Source organism: Mus pahari, chromosome 2, assembly GCF_900095145.1.
Source record: "Mus pahari chromosome 2, PAHARI_EIJ_v1.1, whole genome shotgun sequence".
NCBI lineage: Eukaryota > Metazoa > Chordata > Mammalia > Rodentia > Muridae > Mus > Mus pahari.
The window spans coordinates 82,100,048-82,113,347 of NC_034591.1; the positions used below are offsets into that span (position 1 = coordinate 82,100,048).

Sequence of the window (13,300 nt, forward strand, 5' to 3'; positions counted from 1 at the left end):
TTGGCAGCACTTACAGGGGGCAGGGATTGGTCCCCAGTATTCACATGGCAGCTCACACCTGTCTAATTCCAGTGCAAGAAGTTTTGGTTCCTTCTGGGCTCCATAGGCACCACACATACACACAATGCACATATATGCAGGCAAAACAACAATCACCTAACAAAATTAAAATAAAAGCAAACCTTTTTTAAAGGACTAAACAGAGGAACATTTAAATAAATTAGTTCAAAATAAATTCAAACTCAAGAAAAGAAATTACAAAGATCAGAATGGAAGTTAATGAACAAGAACAAAAAGAAAACCAGAAAATCAATGAAATCAAATGTGTTTTCTTTGAGAAAATTGATAAATTGCTAAGCAATTAGGCAAATTGATCAGGAACAAAGAGTTATGTAAATTACCGCATGGAATGCTACAAACCCCTTAATGAAAGCAAATTTGACAATGTAGATCAAAAGGGAAAGTTCTTTAAGATGTACAATATACCAAAGCTCACCCAAGAGGAAATAGAGTATAATATCCCTATAACTACCTTAAATGAAACTTTGTGGTTATAAAATCTAGGTTCAAAAGTTTCACTGGTGAATTCTAACAAGCATATAACTAACATGTCGCCTTAAGTTCATACATGCACGCACACACACACACACACACACACAAACACGCACACATGCATGCACACATATGCGTGGTCACACAAACACACTGCAGCAGCACTTATGGAAAATAGAAAGCATACATTTGAGAGAGAGTGGGGAAGTGACTCATGGAAACAGTTGCCAGAAAGGAAAAAGGCAAACAATAATTATATTTTAATTTTAAAAAGTTGGTTTGTTTTGTTTTTTAAAACAAGTTCTGTTTTTAAAAACACACATACACAATCTACTTAGGCAATATAAACAAGACCTGAAAATGCTAACACCTACAGATATGCTAACTTGAAAGGGAGAAATAAAATGAGGATGTAAACCTAGAAATAAACAACAACAAAAACACCCTCATAGAAGCAGGGGGAGAGAGGATGGGATAAGGGATAACATTTGAAATGTAAATAAAGAAAATACCTAAGAAAAAATAAGTAAAAGCAAAGAAAAACAAAACAAAGCTACAAAAAACAAAGGAATACTAACAGTGGAAGAAAAGAATTTCCCTAATAAACATTCCTCTAGTTGTTTATCCAGAAACAATTGCCTAATCCCCAAATCATATATGACAAATAGCATCAGCATTAATTCATAGTAAAAACTTCCAGTATCATGAGTCATAGGAAAACTGGTTTCTGAAATAAAATAAAACTTCCTTATCATTATAAGGAGTATGATCGAAATACCTGTCAAGAGTTTTTTTGTCAAATTATAAGGGAAAAAAAACTAAACAAACAAAAGAATAAAACAAACAAACAACTAAAGCGATCTACACTACATTTATTCAACATTGGCTTCTTTGTAATAGCCAGTCCAGTAAGACATGGAAAGGAAAAGAAAACAAAAGGAAAAAAACTACGAGTGTATCACTCAAAAAGGAAGAGATAAAACTTGTCAGTTGAAGACAACACTACTGCATATACAGAAAATCCTACAGAATCTACAAACATGGAAGCTAGTACACGTGCGACTAAGTTATAATAGAATGTCACAGTATGCCAACTAAAATTCTGTATTTCAAAAGGAAAAATAGACATCAAAAGTGCAATTTGCCATCTGTATAAATGTATAAAGTACTTTGGAATATATTTGCAAAACAAAATTCAAAATCTACAACCTTCCGTATCACAAAATACCACTTAAAATTTGTTTTAAGATAAAAATAAATGAAAATGCTATGAAGAGCTTGTCTTTAAATCAGAAGATCTTGGATTGTTAATATGTCAAAACCACTTACTTATATAGACTGCTGAATTAGTAGTATACAATAGAGATCACATCATAGCAGCACAATGTGCAGAGTCATGGGAAGCCAGAGCAAGGAGATGTGGGTATGTGTACATAGGGACAGGCTTGGAAGAATCTCATGAGAGGGTGGGCTCTTTCCAAGCTATTGACAGTTATTTGGGTTTGATTTTGAAGTAGGATTAGATTTCCAGAAGAACCCTCCCATGTTCCTCACCGAGATTTCTTTAATACTAATTTCCACACAGCTATAGTTAAATTATGGTGAACAATCTGTTAATGTGATGCATACTGTTAACTGAATTATATTGTTCATGGTTCATTAGCTTTTCACCTATAATTTCTATCCTCTCCTAATCCTGCTGGGGTGCCACATTTTATTTGTCTGACATTCATCCTTAGTCTTCTTTAGTTACAATAGTGTCTCTACCTTTTGCTGAAGAGCTTTCACAACATTGGAATGGTGTAATGATTTGGGGGAGGGGGTGAGGAGTAAGCTGAGAACTGTTCAATCATATTAGCTTGGCAAGTTTTATCGATTGCATTAATAGATATGAGACTGGGTGAAGAAACAGAAGGACATTTCAAGGAAAGAATAGTTTCAGGTACAAGTACCAGTTAGTGTTAAGCACATTCAAATGGAGAGGCAGGTGGATGAAAGATGACAGTAAAGGTGACCTTTGTGTTTTAATAATGTTACTGTACAAAGATGGCCACAGTTGAAAAGGCAAAATGGACAGATTACTAGTTATATTATTTCAAATTCACAAACTTAAACACATTTTCCTTTGAGACAGAGCTTCACATATCAGGGCTCAAACTCCTTAATTAGCTAAACCTAATTTTGAACCACTGAGACTTTTGTCTCCACCTCCCAACTGCTGCTGTCTCAGAACTTTACCACCATGCCTGAGTTTCTGGGCCGGAAGGCTGAATATAGGGCTTTTTACATACTGAGCAAGCATTCCTACTTACTAGCTACACCTGAAGCTCTAACACAATGTAGATTTTAGAGGACTATTTGGTATATATTTTCATAGGATATAATTTGTTAAAACATATAGTTATATACTTTAGAAACAACTTTGAAACCAAGACATTTCTTTTTTTTTTTTTTGACATGAAAACATTCTTTATTTCCAAACATCAGTGGAAAAATAATATAATCATATATGCTTCCTATAACAGTGTAGCCTTCACAGCATTTGTTTTAAACCAACATTACAGGTGATAAGCATATAGCACTACTTTAATAATCATTTTTTGGTTGTTAATCCACAATGACCAATGACTTCCTGTGAACTAGGCAGCCATTCTAGCTCTGGCCTCAACCTCCAGACCAAGAACTAACATTTTTTTTCTTGTTATAATTGAATATTCATATTTTCCTGTGGGTTTACAAAAGCCTCAAATATCTCCCTTATGTTGTCACCTGTGATGTAACTATTACTTGTTCTTTGTCTTATTCATAATATAAAGATTAACTATTTTTTATTATTCTAAAATTCACTTTTTGACATATATGGTATATTTGCCTGTATGTATGTTTATCTATTGAGAGTCACACATATATACAGGTATATGTATACATGTGTAAGCATACATAGGGATGGCAGAGGTTGATGACCAGTGACTTTTGCTTTGGCTTTCAACCTTATTTGCTGGGCAGGACCTCATACTGAAGCCAGAGCTCACAGCTTTGACTAGCCTATCTAGCCAGCTTGTCTCGGAGATACTTTCTCTGAATATTTAGATCACAGCGCTAAGCTCTTATGTGCAGCTAAAGATCCAAGCACTGATCTTGTGCCTATTTGATAAACAAGGCATACTATTTAAAAATCAGAAGAAATATATCTACCTATTCAACATCTAGAGTGTCTTCATCATTAAAAACATGAAAAACCCATTCTTATAGCTTTATTTTTATTTTTTATTTTTACGTATTCCTTTACATGTTTCTCACTGCCCCCTAACTTTTACACACTCCTATACTCTTTCCTCTTATACCCCTCCCCTTCTCTTCAAAGTGGATGGAAGTCCCCCTGAGTATTCCTCCATCCTGGCAAATCAACTCTTTGCAAGGCTAGGCATATCCTCTCCCACTAAGGCCAGACCAGGCAGCCCAGCTAGAAGAACATATCCCATGTTCAGACAACAGCTTTTGGGATAACCTCCACTCCAATTGTAGCATTTGGGATACCCCCTTTAAGTATGTGTGAGGAGGCCTAGGTATGTTCTGTGGTTAGTGATTTAGTCTCTGACAGCCCAAGGGTCCAGGTTAGTTGACAATGTTGGTCTTGCTGTGGAGTTCCTATCCCCTTCAGAGTTGCAATCCTTCCTCCTACTCTTCAATAATAATCCCCACCCACTCTTTGACTGTGGTTGTCTGCATCCGTCTGAGCCAGCTCCTGGATGGAGTCTCTCAGAAGAAGCCAATGCTGTACTCCCTGTCTGTAAAAATAACAGAGTATCACTAATAGTGTTAGGTATTGGTGCCTACCCTTGCGATGAGTAACAAGTTGGGCCAGTTTTTGGTTGAACATTTCCTCAGTCTCTGTTCCATCTCCTGTGCATACACTTCTAGTAGACAGGAGAAATTTGGGTTCAAAAGTTTTGTGGTTAGGTTGGTGTCCCTATTGCTCCACCAGGGTATCCAGTTTGATGTTGAGGTCTTAGATCCACTGGGACTTGAGTTTCATGCAGGGTGATAAGTTTGGATCTATTTTCATTCTACTTGTAGATAAATACAGCTAGTCTAGCACCATTTGCTGAAGATGCATTCATTTTTATATTGTATGGTTTTGGCTTCTTTATCAAAAATCAAGTGTCCATAAGTGTGTGGGTTTATTTTTGGGTCTTTCATTTGATTGCATTGATCAACCTATATGATTGTGTATCAATTCCATGCAGGTTTTATCAGTATTGCTCTGCAGTACAGCTTGAAGTCAGGGATGGTAATTCTTCCTGAAGTTCTTTTATTGTTCATGATTGTTTTGGCTATCCTGGGTGTTTTGTTGAAGTTGAAAATTGCTTTTTCAAGGTCTATTTAAAAAATGTGTTGGAATGATGATGGGGATTGCATTGAATCTGTTGATTGCTTTTGGAACAATGGCCATTTTTACTATGTTAACCTTAATAATCCATGAGCATGGGAGATCTTTCCATCTTCCGATATCTTTTTCATTTTTTTTTCTTCAGGGACTTGAAGTTCTTGTCATACAGATCTTTCACTTGCTTGGTTAGAGTTACACCAAGGTACTTTATATTTGTGACTATTTGTGACTATTGTGAGGGGTGTTTTCCCTAGTTTCCTTCTCTGTTTATTGCTTGTATAAAGGAGGGCTTCTGATTTCTTTGAGTTAATTTTGTAACCAGCCACTATACTGAAGATATTTATCAGCTGTAAGAGATCACGGGTAGAATTTTGGGGGTCACTTATGTATACTATCAAATTATCCACAAATAGCGATGCTTTAACTTATCCCTTTCCAATTTGTATCCCTTTGAGCTGCTCTAGTTTTCTTACTGTTCTGGCTAGAATTTCAAGTCCTATATAGAATAGACAAAGAGAGAGTGGGCAGCTTACTTGATCTTAATTTAACCTTGGCAATTGCTAACTGTCTAGACAATTGTCCATTATGTTAAGAATTTCCAATTACAAAGAGTGCAGGCTTTTCAAGTAAGAGCTAATGCTTCTTTGAATTTCCTCAGTGTCAGTTGTTATGTCTCACTTTTCATCTCTGATTTTGTTTATGTGGCCACTGTCCCTCTGTCTTTTGGTTAGCTTGCCTAAGGGTGTGTGTATCTTATTGATTCTCTCAAAGAACCAGATCTTGCTTTCTTTGATTCTTTGTATTGTTTTCTTTGTTTCTAACTGATTTCAGTCCTGATTTATCTCCTACCTTCTACTCCTTCTTGGTGTGCTTGCTTCTTTTTTTCCTAGAGCTTTCAGATGTATTTTTAAATTGCTGACATGAGATAGAGGTACTTGTCTATTAGTTTTGTTATTTCTCTTTTTAGAGTTGTTTTTTTTTTTTTTCTGGATAACTTGTCAATTGTTGAGGGGTGTGTGTGTGTGTGTGTGTGTGTGTGTGGTGAAGTCTTTCACTATTAATGTTGGGTTTCAATGAGCTGTTTAAACTTTAGCAATGTTTCTTTTTCAAATGTGAGTGCCATTGTGTTTGAGGCATAGGCGTGAAGAATTGAGATCTCACCTTGGTAGATTTTTCTATTGATGAGCATCAAGTGTTAGGTCTTTTCATGGTATTCTAGATTTCCTGGATATTTTGTGTCAGGAACATTTTTAGATTTTACATTTTCTCTGACTGATGTATTATTCTCTTCTATTGTATCTTCCTGACCTAAGATTCTGTCTTCTGCCTCCTGTATTCTGTTGATTATGCTTCCATCTGTTGCTCCTGTTCTCTTCCCTATGTACTTCTTTTCCAGGAGTGTGTGTGTGTGTGTGTGTCTGTGTGTGTCTGTGTGTGTCTGTGTGTGTGTGTGTGTGTGTGTGTGTGTGTGTGTTTATTGCTTCTATTTTCACTTTCAGGTCTTGAAAAACTTTCTTTCTTTCGCCTGTTTATTTGTATTTTCCATTATATTTTTAAGGGAATTATTTGTTTCTCCTTTAAAGACCTGTATGTGTTTGATTGTATTTTCCTGTATTTCTTTAAGGGTTATCCATTCCCTCTTTAAGGACTCCATTATCTTTATAAGATTGAATTTAAGGTCATTTTCTTGAGTTTCAGTTGTGTTAGGATATCCAGGGCTTGCTGTAGTAGGATAGCTGTGCTCTGATACAGTCATATTGTCCTAACTTTTGTTGATTGTGTTCTTTGGAGGACCTTTAGACATCTGGATGGCTTTGATCCCTGAATGTTGCTGTTCTCATAGGTAATGGGAACGGGTTTAGCCTTGACGGTCCTAGTGTGGCAGGCCTCTGATGGGCTGTATGGTTCAGGAAATGTAGGTCTGTTTGAATCAGGAGCCATAGGTCTGATGAAGTTGGGCAGAGAGAGAGGTGGCAGTGGAATGGAGGTCCCCCAGTGATGGCAGGCTGCTCAGGCAGCTCAGCTTACCCCACAGAGCTCAGTGAGTAAGAAAGATAGGTGATGTTAGGAAAGCTTACCTGTATGGTTCAAGGCCCACAGGTCTGATAAAGGTGAGAGGAGATGTGGAAGTGAGGAGAGGGTTGCAGGCTGCCCAGGGCAGCTTGGCTTGCTCCAGAGGACCCTTATATATTTTGAGACTAGAATAATCAATAATATCTATAATGACAACATATAATCTATAACACAATGTGTAAAGTTTCAAAGTTAGAGGTACAATCCAATGTAAAATATCATTGTTACCAAAATCCTGTTTAATCTTCACTCTTTCTTACATTGGATTATGAAGACAAAACTGGGCTTTTTAACAAAGATAACATTTTCCATGCATTTGGTTCTTAGATTTCCTTGCTGCATCATTTGCCAGCTGAAGCTCCTTTATGAGTGTAGGGCAGGGAGGGTTTTGCTTGAGACAAGCTGATCCTTTTTAGTTCTGATTGCTGCAGGAAAAAAGCTTTGTAACCTACACAAAGTGAGTATCAAAACCAAATAAACAAAAAGATCACTAAAGACAGATACTCTACTCATACATAACAGGAAAAGGGGTAGAAATGATTTGTGTAAATTCTTTAAATTACTTATAAACACCTTTTATGTTTAGTTAAAACTATATGGAAATCAATATTAATTGATGAATTCACATTTCTTCACTTAAATTAGCTAAAATAACCCATAGTAAATGACTCTTGAGAAAATGTGTCTAAAAACAACTAAAACACACCACCCATAGGTAATATGATCTTATCAAAAGGCCAGCTACTGAAAGATATGCATTTAATTGGTATCTGAAGATTATTGAACAGAGAAAATAGAAGTGAGGAACCCTAAAGTTCAGTCTTTCATAATCTAATAGTCTTTCGTTTGCTGCCCTAACAATAATTAATGGACAAATTTATAAAAGTAGTCAATTGTCATTATTCTGAAAGCTGAGAAATTCAAAATCAAGACCCTAAAATGGAGGATGGTCTTTCTTGTCATCTGATAGAAAAGGGATACAGAGAAAGGAGGACAAGAGAAGACAGAGGTACCAAATCCATTCTTTTAGAATGATTAATTTTCAACCTTAATTCTTTTCTGAAGATAAAATTTCATGAAACTATTGGGTGCCCTAAGATCCCACCTCCAACAATACTGAAACTGGGATTAAGTTTCTACAAGCATTGTACATCTTACTCCCCCCCCCCTTTTATTAGATATTTTCTTTATTTACATTTCAAATGTTATCCCCTTTCCTGGTTTCCCCCATGAAAACCCACTATCCCCCCACCACTTGTCCCGCTCACCAATTCACCTACTCCCACTTCCCTGTCCTGGCATTCCCCTACACTGGGACATTGAGCTTTCACAGGGCCAAGGGCCTCTCCTCCCATTGATGTCTGACAAGGCCATCCTCTGCTACCAGAGATCCCAGAGACTGAAACACCAACCAAAGAGTACATCTTACTTTTAACATCATCTTATCCACTAAGGGGAAAAAAAACAAAAAACAAAACAAAACAAGGTGCATAGCTTTAGAAATAGGAACAACAGTGTATGTGAACATCATTTGACTTGAAATATAGAATTAAGAAGTTCATTTCTATAACTGCTTGTGTCCAAAAGTAACAAAGTGTTGCTGATTGCAAATGCTGTTATAAAAATAATTTTTACAAGGTGTGCTCTTTCAGCAACTAGAACATGCTCCAAGCATCTCTGATATAAAATCAAAAACAGATGGCATTATAAACCAAGAAGCTGTTGCATATGGTCTGGGTATATTGATGCAAATGGTTGGTAGTAGAGTCACATACATAAAAATCAGAGAAAGAAGGACAAGAGAGGACAGAGGTACCAAATCCATTCTTTTAGAATGATTAATTTTCAACCTTAATTCTTTTCTGAAGATAAAATTTTATGAAACTATTGGGTACCCAAGATCCCACCTCCAACAATACCGAAATTGAGATTAAGTTTCTATATGCATTGTACATCTTACTTTTTTCCTTTTTTAATTAGATATTTTCTTTGTTTACATTTCAAATGTAAATAAAGAAATGTGTCAGTGAAATGAATATGCCACTGAGAAGTCCTTGACTTCAATGGGGAGACACACAGAAGCTCCTATGTCCTTCCCAACACAGTTCCCTCCAACTTTCTCATGTGCTGTTAACTGAATTCTTCGGAAACACAACTAAATGATCCAGTGTTTGAACTGTCAAGATTTGAAGTTCCTGTCAAACATAAACTGTCTTTGATCCCCATGTAAACCAATAAGTTTCTACCTTCTCCTCAAATACTATGGTTTATGCCCCATAAACAGTATGGCTTTATCTAGGACAAACAGACTAAGATTGTGGCAGAACAGTTAGATTCCTCTGTATTTTAAGACCTTGAAGAGTCAACAGTAGGTTTTCCTAGAGACACGGTGTTTCATGGACCTCAGTGGAACTGTTTTGGAGTCAAACAGTTCCAAAACAGTTCCACTCCAATTGAGCAGGTAACCTCTTTTTTTCTGGCTTTAATGAAAACACATTTGTGCTGGCTGATTTTCGTCAACTTGACACAAATTAGAGTCAGAAAGGAAGATATTATCTCAGCTAAGGAATTGCCTCTATGAAACTGGAAAGAGGGCATGTCTGAGAGACGTTTATTGATTGATTTGGGAAGGCCCAACCCTCTGTGGAAGATATCATTCCTTAGTAACTTGGTCCTGTGCTGTATAAGAAAGTAAACAGAGCAAATCATGGGGTGTAAGCCAGTGAGCAGTGCTTTTCTGTGGCTTCTGCTTCAACACTTGAGTTCCTGCTTTGGTTGCATTAGATGATACACTGCAACCTGTAAGTAAAGTAAATTCTCCCCAAAGTCCCTTTTGGTCAGTGTTTCTGAAAGCAACATATAGGCAAATTAGAGCAACCTGGGTTTTTTGTTTGTTTGTTTTTGTTTGTCCTAACAATAGACAAACTCTAGAGACTTTTTCCTGACAGAGAATTCCATCTGTTCTCAGGCACATATAATTTTGAAGTAACAGATGAAATAGTATCTTGTTTGCTTTCTGTGATGAAAGGTAGAAAGAATCTTGGGCCATTACTTATCACCAGACTTTCCTTCAGTTTGTACAGGTTAGAAATTTTATAAGAAGAAAGAACATTCAGTACTCACAGGCTGCAACTCTTCAATCTCTCCCTGCTAAAAATTTCACGAACTGATTTTAGTGGTTTTTTGATTTAATGAGTCTTAGAATCTTTTTCTAGAATACTGTTCTAGGGTGTCACCTCATCAATAAGACATAGCATAGCAGCTATAGCTGCTTTCCACTCTTCAACTGCATGTTCTCTAAATTATAATTTCAACCTGATGCATTTTCTATTGTTTGTTGATTCCTATTTTGATCATGTATAGATATTTCAATTACTCCTGCTAATATGTGCAATAGGATGGTCATACTAAACAGTTGCCTTAAAATAATTTATAAGTCATCTATGTGTTACACATAGAAAGAGATAAAAATAATAATAAAATAGAGACCAAATGTAGCAATACATAGGTATAATACCAGCACTTGGGATGCAGAATCAGAAAAATTAGAAGTTCAGGGTCATCTCGCACTAAAATTTTGCCAGTCTGAAGGCTGTTTTATGAATCCTTTTGTCTCTATGCTTTTGTATGTCTATCCCTATAACAGGAAACAAGTTGAAGAGAATATGGGAGGAGTTAGGAAACAATATCATTAAAACATAAGAGAAAAATAAATAAGACTGTATTTAACAAAGAAGATAGCAGGCTGAGCAAGGCATGGAGAACAATCCAATCAGTAGTGATCACCCATGCCTTCTGCTTCAATACCTGACTCTAGGACCCTGTCTTGGATTCCTGCCCTGAGTTTTCTCATTAATGGACTGCCATGTAGAAGCGTCAGAGGAAATAAACACTTTACCTTACCTAATATATGAAGTAACACATTTTGAAGCTGTGCATGGTTAATATGTTACTTTGTAAATTTATCTTTCTAAAGACTGAAACCAAATAATTTTCTTATAGTATCAGACATGAAAATATATAATAAATAAACTCAAGTGTTTCCTTGAAAAATAGAATTTTATAACTTCTGTGCTTTAAGTTTTAAAACTACTGTTTACTTGGACACTTGTAACAATTATAATGCCTGATTTGAATTCATTTGTGTATACATTAAAACACTTTTCTTATGTTAGATGAGCCAAGCTTTTATATAAAAATTTTAAATATTGGTTGCATTTGCATTTGTGAATTGGTAATGCCTTATTTACCATAGAAATGAAATCAACTTTTGACTGGGCTTTTTGCATACATTCTTTGAAACTAATAATGAATCTAAATTCCTAGTACTGTCCATGATGGTAAAGTTATGATCATGAGAAGAATATGTGATATTTTTTCAAAAACTTCAACCTGAACCTCTTATGCTTTAAATGCACTGCACTCAAAAGTCATTGCTCACATGGATTTGAAGTCCATGTAACCTCTTATGAGTCAGTGCTTGAAAATATGTTCCCAATGATTATGTATTAACATGATAGTATGCATGGAATTACTCACTGATAGTAACAGTAAATATACATGGTACTCATGTGCTTAGCTTTCTTTCAGATTATCCTTCAAATCAGCATTCATTAAATTGCCAATTAATTACATAGAAGACTTTAGCCTTTTTCTTGTTTAAGTTCTTAATGATTCTATAAACTAACCTATAATAAATTCTAAATTTTGAGAATGTCAGCTTAGACAGCCAAAAATTTGAAATAAAAGCAAAATCAGTTATACCAGCTAATTATTTAAAACATAAATGTTTCTCTAGCTCCTCCATTGGGGGACATTAGACGTAGTTTTAAATATAAGGTAAATAAATTTACATACACAGCAGAAAAATCTAAGTAAATGCACATCAATTGTAAAGTAGATAGTAGCAACTATAAATTGCTCATATAGATGCCAGAATAAGATTTTTGGTAAATTTTAGTATTTCATTTGTCTGTTGACTTTTTAAGAAAAATGACAAAATATTTCATTTTTTTCTAGTTTATTGAGGGAGCAAATGTCAACCATTTTGGAGACCTATAGTGGTCAAAATTTTCTCCTTCCAACTCTATGTCTCCCTTATGGCCCACCCCTTTAAACATTTTACTTTCTAAAAGCTTGCATTATATACTAGGCAGGTATTCCTGTGAATCCTGAAACAATAATTATACAAGTTTAGCTGCCACTAGTTGAATTTCTACTGTATGAGAGACAAATGATAGATGTCAGTTTATTTCTAATCCTTGAAATAATCTATCTAGGTTCAGGCCACTTGGCCCTTTTAATATGGCCAGATTGGGCCAAAAGAAGTTTACATAGCACCACAGAGCTAAGGGAAGCAGAATTATTGAACTGCATTCCATCACTTCTTAATTAAAGGAATGTTTTCATTCAGCACGTTTATGTATTTTTAAAATGTGTACATTACATGACTCTGTAAACCATTGCTTCTGAGAAAGTAGAAATCCTACAAAACTCACTTACCTTGGCATTACTGTGCTCTCTTGCAGCATGTGAACTTATGAACCAGGGCATCTTGGCCTTGGTCAGCTCCATTGGTTGCACATCAGCTGGGTCCCTCCAATCTTTGGCAGATGCAATGCACATTCCCCACCTCTTCATTCAGCGCTCAACAGCTGGAACCCCAAGAAGTGGCTGTGGCCTCACCCGGAGCAACAGAAATGATGACTATACTCTTTCAGTTCGTCCACCTGTCTACTTGAATGAAGTCATCCTAAGAGTAGTCACAGAGTATGCGTGGCAGAAATTTATTATCTTCTATGACAGTGAATACGGTAAGTGTTTGCCATCTGAAGAGTTTCATAAGGTAATGTTTGCATGAGAAGCCAATTCATTAAATCCCCAAAGATCTGAAGGACCATACTAATCATTTGTGGTTTCTTGTTTCTACTGTACTTCACAGCAACAAACAAGGAGAAGACATATTTTCAATGCTATTGAGATTGCGCTTTATGTTAAATAATGCAAACATAAATACCCGTTGGAGTGTGTAAGACACACCTGTTGTGTTTTATAAAAATGAGAGAAGGAATATGTTTGGTGGATGCCCAGTCAGGTGTGCAGGAAAGGGGTGTCTTTGCGGTCCTATGCTGAGGCATCCCTTCCCTCTAAGGGACCAGCCACACATAGTTTAGTATAAAGTTTATGTCTGGCATTGGGGGAGGAATTAGGATGGTAGTAGATACAGAAAGGCAGAGAGAGAGAGAGAGAGAGAGAGAGAGAGAGAGAGAGAGAGAGAGAGAGAGA

General features: G+C 36.1%; 1 protein-coding gene across 2 annotated transcripts in view; it reads left to right on the plus strand.

Annotated features, from left to right (window-relative positions):
* Positions 1-13,300, plus strand: part of Grid2 (glutamate ionotropic receptor delta type subunit 2) — a 1,393,897-nt gene that overhangs the window by 649,015 nt on the left and 731,582 nt on the right. For both annotated transcript variants that reach the window (XM_029535429.1, XM_021188898.2), the window contains exon 3: positions 12,544-12,828. In XM_029535429.1, the coding sequence (XP_029391289.1) occupies positions 12,544-12,828 (285 nt within the window). The remainder of the gene's footprint in view (positions 1-12,543; positions 12,829-13,300) is intronic.